This window comes from Clinocottus analis, unplaced genomic scaffold (assembly GCF_023055335.1).
Source record: "Clinocottus analis isolate CAN_PGR_092001 unplaced genomic scaffold, fCliAna1.0.p SCAF_15, whole genome shotgun sequence".
NCBI lineage: Eukaryota > Metazoa > Chordata > Actinopteri > Perciformes > Cottidae > Clinocottus > Clinocottus analis.
This window is the reverse complement of record NW_027175876.1, coordinates 8,855,201-8,875,140: the sequence shown is the minus strand read 5'-3', so window position 1 is coordinate 8,875,140 and position 19,940 is coordinate 8,855,201. Positions and strand designations below refer to the sequence as shown.

Sequence of the window (19,940 nt, the reverse complement as noted above, 5' to 3'; positions counted from 1 at the left end):
GAAGAGCACAGTGGCGAATAGTTAACAACATGTGGAAGTCATATTAAGCTACATAGAAGACACCGCCTAATATAGATTTGTTCAGCAACAGCGGAGATTCAAAGTATAAACCCTGTACTTTATCTCAATGGTTGCTCACCGGTACAGGTGAATGTTAGCTGTGACATTAGCATCGGCACGAAACACCCGCGCAACGTTATTCTCACGTCTCAGCAGGTAGGAACTCATCCAACTTTGTTTTACAAGAACTGAAGTGTAAATGAGCACAAACCAAGACGAGCACGGGTGTGCGTCCATCTGTAATCTATCTGTCTAACATGACACCTTAATTACAACAGCAGTTGGTTACAGAGTTGAAACGATTAGTTGATTGACAAGTAATATATTTGTATAACGTTAATCATATAATCGTTTAAGTCATCAAGCGAAACTGGTGGTGCATGTTATAACTTCTTAAATCTAAGAAATTGCTGCTTTTACTTGTCTAACACTATAGTATATTATAAATATTCGGGATTCGGATTTTTTAAAGTTCTCCCTGTTACCTTAACGACAAGCTAATTAATTAAGAAAATAAAATGATTAATCAATAGTTAAACTAATTGTTCAGACATGGCTTATGGCAATTTGCTACTTTCATGTCTTGTAAGTAAGTTTAGTGGCTCAACACAACAATGTTTTTATTTCTGCAGGTGAGTTACACACTGAGCATCAGAGCGCGTGATAAAGGGCAGCTGTCTCACCGAGTTTGAGTGCTGTGATCATTATGGATGACTTGCAAAATGACCTAGGGCCCCTTGACGACTTAGAGGATGACAACTATTCCTCAGAAGACAACTCTTCAAAAGAGAAATCAAATCTCCATGTGGTTTATCCCATGCTTGCAGGTAAGTTGTTCCGTTTCCAATATAAAATCCATTAGAGCTGATCAGACAAATACAGACATATTGTCATCAGTGAATATGTTGGCTGATAATTAACAAAAATTCCATTCGAAAGATATGTTAGAAGTAATTCAGAATTATTGTCGCACCAGAAACACTGTGAAGTTTATTTTTCAGCTAAAAAGTCTTCCAATCAGTATAATTTACTAAACAATTAAATCAGAATTTCAGTCAAATAATTTATAGGATTATTATGGAAAAAGTTAGTCTGTTATGTAAAAAAAAAAGAAGACTATTAGATAATATGTTATTATCATTTTTTTTACACTATTGAATGTCAATATAGATTTTTTTGACTTTCAGGAACCAATTAGTCGAGCTATATAACATATAATAGTTAGTAATGTTTAGCACAAATGAGTTCATCATAAAATAATAACTTTTTTTATCTGAAGAGACATCAAGGGAAACTGGGTTTCACCGGAGTACCAGAGCATGTCTGGAGCAGATCAGAGAAGCCCTGCTGCATCATAGATGGCAAGCGGCAGCAGAATTCATGGCTTGTTACCCACAAATATTAGAGGACCCAACCATTGGTGCAAGTCAGCAGTATAAAGAGGTATGTTGTTTTTTTGTGTTGGTATATTTTTGTGTAGCATAATCGTTACACATGAGTTCACTTAATGCACAGCATGTGCAGACAGTATTTTGATTCCTTTCAAAAGTTTCAACAAAAGCCCTTCTTCTAAAAATGAAACTTTATTCTATTTCACAGTCATCTAGAAAAAAAAAGAAATTGGCAAAGATTTGAAATAGTATATTTATAAATAATTGATATAAATAGTTATGTGAGCAATTTGATAAAACACTACCCAGATTTCCACGTACTTGATATTTACTCTCTTTTTAAAAAAAATTTCAACACCAGGTCATTTGGAGAATGAGCGCTGAGATCCTTCACAATCACCCCAAGTCAAAGATGGAGGACTACAACAACATCTATGAACGGATGAAACACTCAGGAGTTAGACATTTCCTGATGGTATGTTGGCTGGTAGACATGACTGCACACGTTTTTGTTTACATTAGTGACAGATATCTGAGACCTGTTTCTTTGCGTCTCTAGATTTCTCTGGAACATTCATTCCACCTGATGCATCATGGTCACATCGAGGAGGCAAAGCATCAGCTGTCTGTCGCTGAAAGTTGGAGGTACGGGAAGGAGTCAGCAGCTCAGTTTCAGAAGACTAAACTGATCCACGCCTACAGGAGTTTACTCGATTATATTATCTGGTGTGACAAGAAATTCACCTACTCCAACAACACTGGTAAGGTGATACACAGAGTAACGCCCAAAGCATCTATTATTTACTTGCATCAGTTTTGCACATGCAAGCTTGTGTGTGTGATGTCACACTGCCACCTATAGGTCAGACCTAGTAACTACTCTAGTTAAGAGGTGAACCTAATTGAGCGTGCAATCTTGTCACTAAATTATCTCTGGTTTAATTTGGTTTGAAAAATCTTTTAATTGTCTGTATTAACTGATCCTACTGTTTCAGAGTATTATGACCTTCGCGACAACCAAGACATGCAAAACTATTTCAGACAGGCCTCTGTGAATCTAAAGGAGATTTTGAAACAACCTGGCGTCTGGGATCCCTTCATACTGAGTTACGTTGAGGTAAGAACTCATTCCTAACTGCTTGATTCAATTAAACATATATGCTTGATATTATAACATTAAACACAATTCATTTGCACCAATTTGTATGATTGTAAATCATTTCGGTAAAAGAATAGACTACACACACAATACACTTTAATGTTTGTTCCATGCACTTGATTTTAGAACAAAAATGTTTTCAAATATTCCTTTCATGTTTGCTCAATGTTCCCACTTTTTGTAATATGGTCGTTTCTATTTGGCAGATGCTGGAGTTCTATGAGGATCACGAGGAGGCTTTGAATGTCCTGAATGATTACGCTTACAGCGACACTCATCCACGCAATCCCAACGCGCATGTCTATCTGTACCAGTATTTAAAGCGGCACGGTGCTTCAGAAAGACCACTGATGAAAGAATTGAAGGTACAACCGTGTAGAAAAGCACTGCATTCATACTGAGATACTTTATAAAGAAAGATATGAATCCTGTGAAAGTGCATTCAAATTACTAGAAGTTGTGCCTTACAGTTAAAATATGTATAGTCTGTTCCACATTAATACTCGGTGTCTAATGTCACTGCATCTAACTTGACTTCATAATGCCGCAGAGTCTCCATTTATTAGTCCCAAGCCACGAGTTGATGCCGGAGTACAGCGCTCTCCTGCTTCAGTCAGGTAAAAGCAGATTCTTAAATTAAACTAAAGGTCTTACCAGATAATTCATTATACACCCAATTCAAATTAATTACTTTTGAGTAATTTTTTACAAAGTGATGTCTAACTAGAAACAACAAGAGTGTTAGTAGTGTTCTGAATATTTGCTATTATTATTTTTATTATTATTATTGATAATAATAATAATAATAAAGATATGTCCTGTTTTGTCATAGTTGCATCTCCTTATATAAATTGCTTTTATCCATTACATCCATCATTGATGTGTTTTTGTTTTTCAGATGAAGAAACTGACATCCAGAGAGCTTTAGGAGTCGTTCTGGACTTGCTGGACTTCGCCTGCTGGAGGAGCAACCTGGATGTGTGGAAGCTTTTAAAGGCCATTATTCAAAAACTACAGTTACAGTTACGTATACAGAGTTTGGACTACTAGAGGCTCTATTTTTGATATTATTACATTATTATTACATTAAATTTAGCTGATGCTTTTAGTCAAAGCGACTTTCAATAAGTACAATCAACTGGGAGAACAAACTCAGAACAACAAGGTACAATTTCTTTAATAAAGTCAAACTACAAAGTGCTATCAGTAAGTGCCATCTGAGTGCTACTAAAGCACTACCTTCTTTATTCAAGGTGTAGTCGAGAAAGATGTTTTTAGTTTGTGATGGAAGATGTTGACACTTTCTGCTGTCATGATGTCAATGGGGAGCTCATTCCACCATTAAAGAGCCAGGACAGCAAACAGTCGTGACTCATTTGAGTGTTTAGCTCACAGTGATGGAGCACTACAAGCTCTGTCACTGGATTTATTATTATTATTATTATTATTATTATTTGTATTTGTATTATTATTATTATTAAGTCACTTGTGGTTGCTGATCGCAGTCGTACTGTATATTTGTGTACCACAACAGAGAAGACTGGAGGAACTCTGTTGCTGAAAAAATGGCCGCAAGAAAAGACTGGTGGCCCGCGCTGCACTTCACAAGATTCCACGCCAGCAAAGACGCCGAGGAAAACCCAGAGCTCAAGGGAGTCAAGGCATCACTGACAAAAATCCTTTGCCCTGGTAAGTAAGAGTGTGTGTGTGTGTGTGTGTGTGTGTGTGTGTCTGTGTGTGTCTGTGTGTGTCTGTGTGTGTCTGTGTCTGTCTGTCTGTCTGTCTGTCTGTCTGTGTTGTTTACTGTAACTGTTAGCTGCGAATTTCAAACACGTTTGCCTAGAAATACTAACTGTATGCAAACAGTGAAGTTTGTTTTTAATGTTTTATTCTGAGGTAACGATAACAATTATGCAATTATTCCTGTTATGCAAGGAAATCTTCATCAAAAGTAAACTTTAGTAGGTCTGAAAACAGTGAAATTCTCGGATAAATTTGTATTGTAGATCTTTATGTATCCATGTCTTTCTTCTTACAGACATAACACTCAAATACACAGCCTGACCAGTGGAGCGAGTGTGAAGGGAACCTGAGAGGAGAACCCAAAGAGAAAAACAACATCTGTCTTTAATTCTCTACCAAGAACGGAGCTGAGATGCTCTCAGAATGGAGAAACAACAGAAACACCCAGCGAAGGCCTCCTAATGAAGAGCAAAAGCCTTTTGACATGTTTATCTTAGCAAGTTTTATTTTGAGTAATTCAATATTGTTTAGCTTCACTGACAAACACATGATACAACATTAACGTCCATATTTTCTCAATTTCTCTTTTTAAGCCTTGTTCCATTATGTTAGTTACTGGTGCTTTGAGTTTGATGTTTTTCATTCTCAAGGCACAGGCTACATTGTCCACTATGTGGAGCTCTTGTTCAGTTTGTTTGCATCTGAAGGGTATGACGACCTAATTTTGGCAGTGTGGCTTTGAATGTCAGTGTTTGTTTGTTTGTTTGATGGTAATTTCTGAAAACAATTTAATGGAAGCAGAGTCTCATTCTGACCTCGGCTGACCTTTTAACTGCTGTTAGGAGGGGCTTTAAGGTCACAACACGCTCAGCCTGAGGGATATTCTCTTCGTCAAGTCTATTGCCAGCCAGAATAATCAACACAGAGCTTTCAGCAACACTATGTGCATACGTTTAAGTAAGTGGGACAGACCAAAGACAGGTGGTTGCTGCTAATAGCGTCAGTATGAGTCCTTTTCCCCTGAATGTGAGTGACAGGGGCCTTCGGTCAGAGATCATACTTGTCATACTTTCTATAAAAAAGGATAATTTTGTATGTTTCTAATGAAGGTATCCTTGTCTTCAAACGCTGTGTTTACTCTCCTTTTAAAGACCCAACAATGAAATAAAGTCTTGCATCCAGTAGCAGGCCAATTTAATAAGTGAAAGTGTTTGTAATGATTCTGTTTCGGCTTGCCACAATGTTGGCCGTGCAGCAACTCAGTGAGCCGTACTGTATGTGGATGTGTGTGTGTTGCTTTGCAGTCATTACATAAACCAAAGCCCAGAGCACTTGCCCAACCACAGGAGCAGCTGCAGAAGGGATCTGGGAATACATAACACATGTCGTTTGAAAATTCAAAACTCAGGGAGCAGTGAAGAGGATGGAGTTAGGAGCTGGTCACTGCTTTGGATTGTGTCCTTGTTGTGACCTTTTTACAGCATACATTTTCTGGCGCTTTTAATGTTTTAACCACCAACACAGATGCTCACAGTTGAGGCAGTCGCTTCCCTCTTCTGTGTTGTGGAGTGGCTCTGTTGGGGGTTTCGTGTCTTCCTCAAGGGCGCCTTAACATTTAATCATAAATTCTTTTATCCAGTGGTTAAAAGTGTAGACTCTCCTGTTTTGTGTCGTATTGTCCTCCCAACCGTTCAAGGACACCTCAAAGCGGTCTCTCTTTGGCTATTGTAGTTTGCAACTCTTCACCACCTCACCTCTTTCATTAGTTAAGGTTTTAAGTTGGATTTATGTGATTCTTGTCAAATTTTTCACCAAATATGTAAAAAAAAAAAGGACGTGTTTGCTTAGGTTTTGATTCCTTCCTGGAAACTAAAAACAGTTTGTCCTGTAATCACCCAACTAGGGCTCACGAAGAGTCACAGGCAACAGAAAGAGTCCCTATTGCAGCCATCAGCTTATTGTTCCGTCTCAAGGCAGCAGGCGTTTGGGGCAGGGTGACCTGGCTGCTAAAAGGTCTGCAGTGTCCATGTGTGCTTGGTTAAGACACTGAGGTAGCAGAGGGCAATATGACAAGCCTTAATCCAATTAGATGTTATAGTACATTCCAATATATCAATATAAATCAAGATCTTCCGGAACATTTAGAATTTAGTTGGTTGGAAAAATAACCTCTTTTCAAATTCAGCAAATATTTCACCTGACAAATCGCAGTGCTTCATTCCATTTATTATTGATGTAACCTTTCTTTATCCTGTTCACTTGAACACACTTGTTTTCACTTTGACAGTCTGGGAGAATAATTGGAGGTGGAGTGTTGTACATTTACAAGCTGCTGAGTACATCCACTGGTGCTACTGGCCACGAAGCAGCTCCCCTGGTTCCACCAGCTCGGTTAGTCGAAGAGGAAAGACGATGATGATTTATGTTTATCTTGGTATGCACCCCAAGGTTAATGGGACATACTGTAAAATCTATCAGGTAAAAAAAAAAAAATCCTTTCTCTGTGGGCTTATTTGATTACTCTAACAGGCCCTTAATACCTCCTCTCGCTCCGGGAGCGTCTTAGGCCTCAGCCCACCGTAAACTGACAAGCACAATAATTGTAGTGTAATTAATCATTGGCACAGGTTACAAACTGAATCTATTTGCTACAGAGAAAGAAAAAAAAATAGTGTAAAGAGAGATGTTTTAATCTAATGCCTGCATCAAGGTACCCTGCATTTTGCTTTGTTGTGTTGAGGCTGACATTAATTGAGTTTTCCCTTCTCTTACAGTCTCACTTCCTCCTCTCCTAGCACACACACACACACACACACACACACATACACACACATACACACACACACACACACACACGCTGCAGTTGGTGACTCAGGGTCTCGCTTGGTTGGTCTGCTGGGCTCTGAGGATTTGTAACCTAAAATCCAGACTCGCAGAGTGACAGTGTAACATCTCAGTAAGTCTGCAGGACATTTGAAGTCTGGTGTGGTTTGAGCGTGGAGGGAAAAGAGGGAGAAAGCGTGATAATTCAACCATGCAATTTGGACTTAACATACTGATGTGTTCGCCAGTGCTGCATGCTACAAGCAGGAAGGAGATAAAACAGGAGAACATGCAGTTCAAATCATCTTTAAAAATGCAACTGGAGATCAAACTACAAGAATAAAACTTATGAATGAAAACCCTACAGAAGTCAGCTTTAAATCTTATCATAATTACATTTGCTTTGGTGCAAAATAGCCAGTGTGGGATGGGTGTATTCCAAGCCTTCGATGGCCCTTTTGAACAGCTTGATAACAAAAGCCTTTACAACACACTCATCACTGGCAGATGCTACGACAAAAAATGCTCGAGGGGAGTCAGTCAAGTCTTGGGGAACTTCAGGGAGAGGTAAAAAGACGAGGAAAAAAAGTCCCAAAATATCCTCCCTATTCTGTCTGTAAAGTTGAAAGTGACAACTGCAATACCTCTTTGTTCTTGGAGTGCAGCTGCAAAAATAGCTTTCAATAATGTATTAGGAGAATAAAGACTGAGCTGATTTCTGGGGAGACGACGCTCAGCTCTGTGCATGTGCCAAAGACCAGGAGCTTTCACTGCTGTGCACCCACTGTGAGGAGAGTTCAGGCTGGTGAGCAAACTGATCCTCTTGACTCCTAAGACTTCTCTATTTAATCCATGGAGGAATGGAATAAACAGCTCTTCCTCTACATATATTTACGTCTGATCTCATATTGTCACTTGGGATGGGACAATCACAGATAATTACTTGGGACCTGGAATGTTGCTCATGCACACAGTTGCATCCCCCGCCCAACCGAGCTGAGGACAAGCGGTGCAGAACAGCCATGTAATGACTCCCAAATGCAAAATGCCTTGACCAACCGAGCATTCACCTAAGGCTATGGAGGTTTAATTTCTTGCGTGCCTGAGTGTGATAAGTGGCAATCTGAATGTTGTGACTTTCCTTCAAGCTCGGTGGAGACCAGCCAACTGAGCACAAGTGGGGAAAAAAACGTGAATGATCTGAAATCTGAAGAAAGAAGCAAGACAGAAATTCCAGGCAGGCATCAATTGTTAAGAAAGGCACGACAGCTGTGACACAATCTACAGATCATACCTTTTTTTTGTGGTTAGCGCGACAGTATTTTGGGTGGTTTGAATCAGAATTAAATATTGCATCTAGAAGTGAATATTTTAACAAAGGAAAGCATTTCTGCTTGAGTTGAATATCTCTGGGGAGCTTTTGCTCAATTCATCGAATTGTTATTGGCAACCTCTGTTGGAGTGTTTTGAATCCTATATTAAAACTGCTCTAATCTTTTTTTTATATTTAGTCAAATGACTATGTGTAATGTGGGAGCGTGGCTCATAGTGTAGAACCAACCTGGTCTCACTCAACTTATCAAATGCGTTGGTCGGTTCCCCTCAATGTCTGATACAGACGCGCCACACTTTCAAATAACTCCAATGTAAACACACCGGCGACATTATTAACCCTTGTGTGGCGTTCATATTTTTGTTATTGAGCCAGTGTTTGCGGGTCCTGCTGCATTTTGAAGTTTTTAGTTCAACACATCCACACAATTTGATGTTAAAATACTCAACAGACGTTTACTTCATCCCAATTACAAGCAATATAAACAGCATAAAGGGTTGATATTTGCCCTTTACCTTTTTTAGATCACATGTATGAATTAATGTGCTATTTATTTATATTTTTTATAGAATTTTTTAAAAATCAATTATAAGCAAGATATAAGTGATGCTCCTGCTTATTTTCACATCCCTGTATAGGAAGAGTTGACAGGCCTGTATGTTCACTCACACACACACACACACACACACACACACACACACACACACACACACACACACACACACACACACACACACACACACACACACACACACACACACACACACTGTAAGCAGGCCCAGAAAGGAGGACAGAGTGAAGGTACACAGGTCCTACAATTTCCACATCTCCAGTGGATCCGGACATCCTGTATAATATATAAATGTGTAAGGGGGGTGTGCAGTGTGTGGTCATTGAAAATGTGTTCTGATTTATGTTCTTTACAAAAAAATGAGTCTAACTTTGAAAAAATAGGTGACTGCTGACTGGTGTCGTAGAGTGAGACAGTGGGATGGGTCAAGCAAACAACGGAGATTGTTGTTCTTGTCTCGTGCACAAATTAAAAGTAAACGTTGTAATTTTGTCACGTCAATCATTACTCATGTGAGTCCTCGTTTCGTTAGTCTCATGACTTTCATGACTCACACGCCCTGGTCACATGAGTCGATACTGTCGCATTAGTCAGTCAAGGTAACTTCACCAAGGCTCTTTTCCTAAACTCAACTATGCTTTTGTTGCCCAAACCTTACTTCCTGTCAAGACAGAAAGTCGTAAGTTTTCAGAAGATAAAATTCAAATGAACTCGTTGTACCTCATCTGCTCAGGATCAAGGAGCAGACGAGACACAGTTAGCAAACACACTGGATCCTTTAGCTGCTTAGATATTGTTTTCATGATTCCGTAGAGACCTAAAACTGAGCAAAGAAATTAAATATTGAACTTCCATTCATCATGTGACCAGAGACATGAGTTTAACTCTTGTTGAGGTTAGAAATATACTTAGGGATGTAAGGAAATATTGATTAATTTATTTAATTTTTAACTGTGATCTACCTTGTTTGGAAAGTGACACATAAATAAAGTATTGACATAATCGAGTCATTATAGCCCTCTCCTGCAGGGGGCACTCCAGTCAAGTGCAACATAATAAGTAGCTGACGTCTTCATTTCAGACTTAAAAGTGCGGAAGAGTCAAACTTGAATTCCTCAACATGTGGGCCTCTTTTGTGTGAATCCACATGACATCATCTGTGAATGTATGCATGCCCTTTTCTACTCCTAAAAGAGTGTTTTGACTACACAAAGGAGGATAATGAGTAGTTTTCAGTAAACATGTAATCTAAGATGTTTGCTTCCTACTCTTTTAAGAAAGCATAATGGATATTTATACAGTTTGAGAGGTGATATCATCCACTAACGCACCCACACACTCACTTCTAAAAACCTGCAGTCTCCAAATGAGTTTTACACTGTACAGGTATAATAGTACCATGTACGTAGAACGATTCTTTGAAGCGGTTTTCCTGAAATCAACCTGTTAACTACACACCGCACTGACTCATGTGCCCACTGACTCATGTTGTACTTATCTGTAATTCTGTGTGAGCACAGTGAGCAATGAATGAGCTTGACCCCAAAGAAGCCTTGTTTGTCAGCGCACCAGGCGTCTACGGTGGAGGATTGTGTGGTTGGAAAATAAAACAAAGCCTGGTGCCTTTTGACTGAATGTGGGAGCTGGAGAGTTTCCATCTGCCAGTCTCAACATTTCCACCTTTACTCATCCTTCTTCCAATCAACACTTCCTCTCACCCCTGAATGTCGGTTTCTAGAGATAATATGGTTGAACTTCTCAATAATATATAACTGACGTAAAACTTGTCATTCTGATTTATTTATATATTTATATTTAAATTACTTTGGTGATCCTATTTCACTATGAGGTTCACACTTGTTGTTTTGAGAGAAACTACTGGATTGTCTTGAAATCTGTGACCATCACGACAAATTGTAATAAAGTTGTTGATTGATCCACAACTTTTTCATCATCATCAACTACTTTGCTTTGCAAAACAAATTACATTTCCATCAGCCTCAGCTGGACATTGTGTTTAGCGATGATTAGCGAATGTTAGCATGCCCTAACGCCTAACTGAAATGGGACACATTACACCAAAACACCAATATGTCAGCATTGGGGTTGTGAGAATGTAAGCAGGCTAACGTTAGCACTTAGCTCAAAGAACTGATGATATCCTTGTCCTTATCTTCAAGGATAAGTTTTGAGATATTCTACATATATTTTATTAGTAATAATTCACATTTAAAGACCAAAACTACAAATAGAGTTGATATTTTCTGAATTCCTTACCCTGTCTGTTGCAGCCTTAAGCCCATTAATTATAATTAAAGAAGTAAATCTCAAAAACAACACACAAATATATACTTCTATTTGCAACAGCTGGTCTCTGTAGTGATGTTATTCAAAGCGGAGTAATTAGTGACTTTAAAAGGGGATTATTTTCAATCGTGGATCAATACACATTTTGTGCAGTATAAGTATGGCAGCAGGACGGTCAGGAGATCTCCTCACAATAAACTACAGTGCTCCTGTTCATTGTGATGAAGGAACATGTCACCCAGTGCAACATAGTGGCTCTTTGATGTGTAAGATTAATAGTTTTGGGAAAACAATGGAAGTCTATCAGGCTTTGGCTAGACAGACAATCATTGTTTGTGGGATATTGGACAACAAACATACACTATGACCAGACTTCTTCTATTGGATACTATTTGTTTGTCTATGATATAGATGCTAACCACCAAGCTAATCAATTTAAGCTTAGCTCAATCTCTGCTCGTGAATTTTTATTGCCTGACCTAACGCAAAACTGTTTGCTTCTTCTTTTGTATTCAAAAAGCTGTGATGGTGTATTACAGGCTGACATTTCGCTGCTGGCCTTTTTTCCCCCCTCTATGCTGGCCTTTAAATTTGCTGTTTGTGTGTCTTTGTCCTGTGTTTAACAGTGTGTTAGGTCAGATTAACAAATGGTAAGGCCGGTAGCAGTCTGAATAACAGCATTAAACCAGAGGACAATGGGACCGTGAAACTAAGCCCTTTCACAACCTGTCTGACAGCTTGTTGCGTTGATGTCATCCTCTGACTCAGGCCGTTACCACCGCCGCTGTCACCCTGGACGCTAGGATGCATGACATCATCAAAAGACACATATCACCCCTACTGCCTCTCTGCTATCATCTCTCTCTCTCTCTCTCTCTCTCTCTCTCTCTCTCTCTCTCTCTCTTTCTCTCTCTCTCTCCAGTCATTTGCATACTCATCAGCTTTCCTGCATTGTCGGCTTCCACCTCGTCAGTTGTGGAGGATGAGCAGGAGATGAGCACGAGAGGACATCATTAGTTTTCCAAGGAGACTCAGATAAAAGAAGATCATAGACTGTTGACTCACGTCGTGCTCTCAGGAGGATTTCTGTTAACAGAGTATAAGATTTTCTAAAGTAGTTACTGTTGTTGACCGCAGGTAGAATAACATCCATCATGATTCATTGTTTCAGTAAGAAGAACAGCAGGAAATTCTGTGATTAACATTTCCTCAGAATAACTGAAGAATTGAGCGTTTCGTTAGGTGTTGGGACAATTCTTTCACTTCTTTTAACGCATGGGATTATCCGAAAAAGAATATGGCACAGATCTCAAAACAGCTCATGTTCTGGAGATGCATGTTTTTCTCAATTCATGAAGTCAAACATTGCTCCTTTTTAATTATGATCTGTTAGAGACTTTCCATTGTTCCCATTCACCAGTAAAATGAGATACAAATATAAACAACCATGAGTGATTGTAAAAGTTCTTTATTGATCATGACAAACACCAACTTGAGCTCTCAAATATCTCTTAGTCTTCATCAGCAGATAATCGTGGAAGAAGTACTCCAATCCTACTGAAGTAATAGTAGAACTACTATGGTCCATAAAACTTCATTACAAGTTACACCCTGAATTAAAAATGTATAATATTTTTACATCTACATCATACATATGTTTTATCACCAACTTACTTTTGGATGCTAAAGCTGGTCAATATGGAGCCAATTTTAGAGACTTATATTGGTAATATATAACTGAATCATACCATAGCATATGTTATTTTTGTATGTCAAAAAACTGGTCGAATAAAAGTTGTTGAGTAGAAATTGTAATATTTTCCTCTGAATTTTAGTGGAGGAAAAGTTTAAAGTAGCATAACATGGAAGTGAGTAAGTACCATTAAGTTACTTGAGTAAATATACTTATATTCATTTCACCACTCTCAGCAGATGAGGTTTGGGAAAATATGGGACTTTGGTCATGTGAAAACAGACATTTGGGGATCAGGATTGAAACATGTCTCAGTTCAAATAGTCTTTAAAGGGGATTGTCTTTTTTTGGCTCCAAGTCGATGTGGGTTTGTCTGTTTGGTCACATCCTGTTCATCACTTGCTGTTTGCATAACAGCATGTATTTCCGGTCCGACACCATAACATAGTTTAGCCAAATAAGCCCACAGTTTATTGTTGCAGTCAGAATCATTTAGACATGACGGGTTCATTTTCACACAATCTGCAAGTGCAACATCGTATTAGTCCAGTGTATGTAAAGCAGCTGTAATGATATCAGTCTGATGTCATCACAATGAGCTATTTAACAGTGTTGATTAAAGGAGGAAATTCTACTGCATGCAAATTAATTTCCAATGTCGTTGGAGAATAGCATCAAACAGCTTTAATATGTTTCTCCATTGAGATACAATGCGAAATGTATTATATATTTTACATGTCATGCATTCCCTGGTGGAATAAGCTTTTGGAAACTATCTTATCCTATCATATCGAAAAATGCTGGATGGTTTTATTTTAAGTTCACACACTTTACCATTGTAAAAATCTCAATAAATACTCCAATGAACTCCGATTTATGTGTCCACTGTAGATGGTATATCGTGAAAGGTCTGCCTTCAGTTGCCAGTGTAAAAGTTAAATATGTGTTTACTATTCTCTGAATAACTGAGCACATCTATTATTCAATAGTTAATTCACGAGAGGTTTTGCTATTCAAAACACCTGGTGTCTGGTAAGTTTTTCCTTGCAAAATCATCCACTGTCATACAGGAAGTGAAGCGTTTTACATTTCTGACAGCTGCAACAGCTTGTGTATAATAATGTGGGGAAGCTGAGGAGTTAGCATGAGCAGTATTAGCAACTGTGCCCGAGGAGACGAAGGGAAAAACTCTAACTAACATTTAAAAATCCTTTTTAATAAAAAAACAATGTCTCAGTTTCTAATTCAAACAAAGCCAGATAACGATGTCCTGTAATGCCTGACTTGCTTTACATTACATCCATCATTATAGAGTATTATTATTGCACATATAGTCAACAGCGGTCCATTCCTAAAGCATGGAGGCAGCTGCCAACAGAGGCTAAACCTCAGCCCCCTGTGGGACAGCCATGCAGAGCTAAAGGGCCCTGGCTCCCACACAGCCACGCAGCAGGTGACCCCCTGTCCTAGAAACAGTTGCTATTTAGACGTGATTAGCAACGATTGCAGAGAGAGTCATTGTTATTTATATTGTGTCATTCCTGTGTTCGTTTCAAAGGTTAAGGGCAGCAGATTTAAAGTCGCTCCACTCGAGGGTCACGGTGGAGAAGCTGGTTTATAACCTCTAAGAAGACGTTTCATAAACAGATACTCACTGTGGGTGATGGGTATAAATATCAGAAGACATCATCTAATACCCTCAGTCGTGTAAATCCATCCATGTGTATGATATGCTTCCATTCTGGGATAAGGTCAGAATTAAATTGGGCTCCCACTGCGGGGAGAATGACAATATTTGCTATTCTTGAGATCATTATCTCAGATTTCATCAGAGCATGAGGTAAACCAAAATCGCAAGAGCACACACTGTCACTGTACGTACATATCAAGCACGTCCAGGATTAGTGACGCTTCATCACCAACTTTATGCACTATAAGCGCCAGTGTATACGTGAGCAAGGGAGAGCGAATGTTTACATTTTTTGATCGCTAACTAAACAATATTTGGTTGTTGCTAAGTGACCGTGAGGATGATTCAACCTTCCTCAGGCAAAGGGGCATGCCAACTTGAATGAATAAGACTGAGCAGACGGGCCCAACTCAGAAGAAAACAGGGTTGTTATGAGCTCCGTGATGTAGCTGTTATTGTTAGGTGTAAACTATACTTCTCCCGGTAATCTGTCACAGACACGGGCCTCCTCGCACTTGCAACACTTAATAAGAGACATTGTTCTTTTGGCAGGATTTTGGGGTTTTTATTTTCACTGCCTACAATCATCAGCTAATTTCAGTAGCCTTCAGTTGGAACTTCCCTAAGGGTTGTGAGGAGGAGGTTCAGCAGATAAAATGTCTTGCTAATAATGTTTCTTTCTTAACACATTGCTATAGTTAATACTATGTTGATTTATCTTATTTATTTGTTTTTCTGTGACTTTAGACATCTCTTGGTTTGGTTTAAAGCATTGTTTAGCTTGTTGCATCGTCCTTTTTGAAAGGATTTGAAATGTAAGTGGAAGTACATCCTTGAAATATGTCAGTTAAAGAAAGAGTTAAAATAGTTGAATTATTGAAACAGTCAATACCAACTATTCCTTATTGAATAAGTAAACATTTTGTCAGACTATCTGTATCTGTTCTGTAATGCCTTAAACTGTTAAAGAGTGGTTGTTCCTTAATGTTACGTCGTCCAACATCCATGTGACAACAAAAGCAAGCTCTCACTGGCTTTAAACAGAGATTTACATTGTTATCAATTCATTTTTGGACTTCTGACATATTTGAATATGATTCAATTTAATTTCACGCAATATTTTGGTTTAGTGGTGAATAATAATTACTTCATGGTGTGAGATGAAATTTTAGGTATTTGCCTGTTAACATCTTGTGTACCAGATCTTATTAGATATTATCAGAGTATTTTAGGGAGTTTTCTCACCATGTTTTTTATGTTGTGAGTACTTTCAAAACTGTATGGAGGAAATTTCCATCCACTAAAAAAATAAAAATAAACAAAGACATGCAGTCCTGGTGAGTCAATATTTCAGAAAGAGACACCATAATGCATCGACAGACTGGGCTGACAATATTTTTATTATTATTATTTATTTGCACGGCCCAAGTATTAATGATGAGCAGAATGTAATTTTGGAAAGCTGTATCCCCTTGGTTAAGGTCTTGCTCAGTCAATTAAATTGCCAAATGAAGTTAATGAAAATGAGTTATAATGGGAGGAAGAGCAGCTCAGTAAGTTTCAAGAGGTTAGACACGTTTGAAGCTGTGTGTTGTATTGTGTGACACACGACACACAACGGACTCGGAGCTGATAAATATTCAAAAAGTAAAGGGGCATAGGTCGACAGGCTGTTGAATCTTTGGCAGTGTCCCTTTTTGCCATTGCTGGACATGTTGCTTTTCAAGCTGTTGAGTCTGCAGTCGGCCCATCTGTGCTGTTCCCTCGAAGAAACCATCAGTAGCAACATTTGTCCATTTCTTAAATTCTCAGCCTTGAATAAGAAATGAAGTTTATGGCCAGATGGGATGAAATACTGGGAGCGAAGGGGCAGTCTTTTGCATATTAAAAACTAAAAACAGCAATTAGTAAATGGGCAAGTTTGTAAGTCAAACAAAGTCTCCAGGGTCTTTTCTAAATGTATGACAACCGGTTTCTAAGGTTGCATAAGGTTGAGATCTTCTTGCGCTGTTTTAAATGTGACATTGAGTCTGCACCTCGTTGGAGACAGGAAGTGGTTTGGGTCTTTCATCTGGGCCAGCATATACCGCGTCACGAACAGTCATATTTTCCATGCCGAGCGAAAAAAAGACAAAACCACTTGACTCTGTTTTACATCAAGGTTTGACATTATCTCACATCATGTTTGTGATCTTTAAGCAGATATAGAAAGCCGCACTCTGTCATGTTTTCCATCGGGGTGACATTTATGAAGGAAGATTGTCGGCTCAATCCGGTTCAAGACCTTGCTGAAAGGAAGAAACAGGTTGTAAAACAAGGTTTCCTGTTGAGTATGTTAAGTGAAATAAAATAAGGCGTATAACATCTGTAAACTTTTCATCAGCGGCAATCATTTTAACATTCACCTGCTCCCAGTTTCCTGTGACAACAAAATGAAGAGATCACTGGCATTAATTTAAATCTGGCAACCTGCCATTTTTAGAGCAACATCACAAAAAGGAAATAAGCATCAAATATTGAAAAGAGATTTTTTTTTTTCAACTCTGAAATAGTACAAAGTACCTCCCTGACATTTGAAAGGAGAACAAATCAAAATATATGTTAGATATTGTGGCTAGTTGAGCTAATAAAATGATAACAAAAAGTGTTTAAAATGTTTAAAAGCCATACGTCTTAAAGCGTGTTGTTTACTTCTGGGCCAATATAAGCAACCTGTCTGTTTGAAATGACATCTTTATATCAGTATACCCGGTACAATGTCATCCGTAGAAAATAAAGCATGTTTAAACTTTGATGATTTATGCCTCAAGCAGCTGCTTATGGTTAGAGATAAACATGGCCTTTGCTCAAGTTAGAATCTCAAAGATCTCTGTCTCGGTCTCTTTGACGACACCTACAGTCATAAGTGGTACTTAATTAATATGACTCACTGCATTTCTTGGTGAGACCCGCCTGCAAAGCTGTTTGAGGCAGATACAATTGGTTTATGCTAGGCATCGATCTAAAGTGGTTCGGTGAGAATAGCCCATTGGTGAAGGCATGACTTGAGCAAACTGGGTTAGCGTTACCTCGGCGAGCATGGACACCTGTCCAAAAGTGCTTGAATGCCTTTTAGGAGTTTCCCAGAGATCCAAACAGTGTTGACTGTGTGGCGTCAGTTAGTTGTCAGTTTTGTTCTTTGAAGTTTAGTCATCTATAATCTGCTTTTGAAACCGTGTTGCTAACGCTAATAGAGGCCGTAAAAAAAAGTATGCAACTTCAGTCTGTTACGGTAGCCCCGCCTACCCTCTCTGGCAGACCAACACCTGCTGGGTGATGGAAATGCCTCAGCAACTGTGAGAAGCTTGTATTTTTTCTCCCCAGAAAGACACTTGGTCCGTAATACTGCAAATGCAAGGACTTTTATCACTGGATCGCAACTGTGTTCTCCCCCAAAACCTGGTAGCTATTCCTACTCTAATGTCGCCAATGAACATAACTAACATACTTATTTAGAAAAGCTATATACATGTATTTTTTAGTAAACAGCATTGACATATGCCTATTCTGGTTCAGAAATCTTTCATCCCGGTTAAATTACAATTGAGTGCTTCTAGGAACCACTTCCAGGTAACGAATTAACATCTGAATTGTTCTCGGTCCACATCATTAACATGACGTCATGATCACACTAAACTCCTGATCAAAGCCATCAGCACCATCAAACCTGTAAAAAGGATTTGATGGTGCTGACTTCGTTATCGGTAATCAATCTCATCTTCTCTGATGTCTGCCATTCATTCAGTCTGAAATGAAATAAGCCTCTCATTGGATGTAAAAACTTTGACAACAGCCAGAGAGAATATTATGGCGTCAGCTTGACAAACATTTGTCTGAATGAAACCAGCCACACAGGCAGAACTGGTTGAATTTACATGACTGCTCAGATCCTGTTGCATCCAATGTTTGTACTCCCAACAGATCTCATCTGCTTCTCATTTTAAAAGACTCTTCAACTCACAGTTCTACCATTATTACTGTGTAACAATATCTAAAATATTACATGTATATGCTATCGTCGTTTTCGTTTGGGAGAATAGATGTTTTCAAATCCTGTGTGCTGAATTTAAAATCCTTCTTTAGTAAAGGTTCAGAAGCATTACATATATATATATATATATATATATATATATATATATATATATATATATATATATATATATATATATATATATATATATATATATATATATTATTGGGCTTAATTATTTACAATGGATTGTGTTTTTAAACTGGTCTTACGTTTTCTTTGTAATATCTTCTGCTGAAAAGTAACTAGTAACTAGTAAGGGAGTATACAATAACATAGTGTATAGTGGAGTAAAAGGTACAACACTTCCCTCTGAAATGTAACATGATAAGTATATCCTATATCCTATAAGTATTTACAGTTTAAAGTAAAGTAAAAAATAGCTACGGAGAATCACCTTACAATTTAAATAAAGGGACAGTGATAGTAACAGCTGTTTTACAAATGTGTTGGAGAACTACGGGGCCTTCAGGTAGTGTAAAGACCTGAACTAAAAAACAAACACCAAACTTTTGAGTCTCCTGTGGCGGCAGGGGGTCCTTGTTCATTTACCCTTCATCACAAGTGAAACAGGAGTAGCTGGGAATCCAATCTGAATCGGCTTTGATCAGCTGTGTCCATTTAAAAATAACTGTACAGAAAGCTAATAATAGAGGCAATAATACATCCCCTGCATTGTTTCAGTTTGCCAATGAGGATAAATAGAGAGCTCAGATTATATTTGGGGTTTGAGGCCAGCAAAACCTTTTCACCGCAACATGGGTCCTCCTGTCATATGGGACTGCACAGACAGCCAACTTGGCACTTGCTTAATGTCTCTCCTGCCAAAGACACCTTCAGTACTTATTACTACCAATAATGTTACCTCCCCATCTCAGATACAGGTCACTTTTGTTGTCTTACACAGATCTTCATTTTCATTATTTTATAATAGTTACAGTCACAGCAGGTTGGTCATTTTACTCTTTCAAAGAGCCATTATGTATCCCTCAGAGCTTTAAAAGGAAAGGTCAATTGATGTTTTTAAATGGAAAAAAAGAGTATGTGAGGTAATGAAGCAGCAAACTTGCAGTCTGTCAGACGTGTGACTCACAGCTGCCT

The 19,940-nt window shown here is 38.5% G+C and overlaps 1 protein-coding gene across 2 annotated transcripts; it reads left to right on the top strand.

The window, feature by feature from the left end:
• Nucleotides 1–8: 8 nt before the first annotated feature.
• taf1a (TATA box binding protein (TBP)-associated factor, RNA polymerase I, A) lies at nt 9–5,557 on the top strand. Of its 2 annotated transcripts, none has more exons than XM_068577125.1 (11): nt 9–216; nt 693–887; nt 1,340–1,503; nt 1,813–1,926; nt 2,011–2,212; nt 2,447–2,568; nt 2,817–2,975; nt 3,161–3,227; nt 3,509–3,632; nt 4,145–4,299; nt 4,649–5,557. In XM_068577125.1, the coding sequence occupies exons 2-11, from the start codon at nt 767–769 to the stop codon at nt 4,672–4,674; spliced, it is 1,254 nt and encodes a 417-aa protein (XP_068433226.1). In that variant the 5' UTR covers nt 9–216; nt 693–766; the 3' UTR covers nt 4,675–5,557. The 2 variants fall into 2 exon arrangements, with proteins under 2 accessions (XP_068433226.1, XP_068433227.1); XM_068577126.1 differs by lacking the exon at nt 9–216 and adding an exon at nt 615–692 and having other exon boundaries at nt 792–887.
• The last annotated feature ends 14,383 nt before the right edge of the window (nt 5,558–19,940 follow it).

Bases quoted from the DNA above. Each gene is read 5' to 3' on its own strand.
- taf1a (XM_068577125.1), top strand. From the start codon at position 767: ATGGATGACTTGCAAAATGACCTAGGGCCCCTTGACGACTTAGAGGAT. The intron at 3,228-3,508 runs GTAAAAGCAGAT...TTTGTTTTTCAG, and splicing joins CGCTCTCCTGCTTCAGTCAG to ATGAAGAAACTGACATCCAG. The intron at 3,633-4,144 runs GTTACGTATACA...GTACCACAACAG, and splicing joins ATTCAAAAACTACAGTTACA to AGAAGACTGGAGGAACTCTG.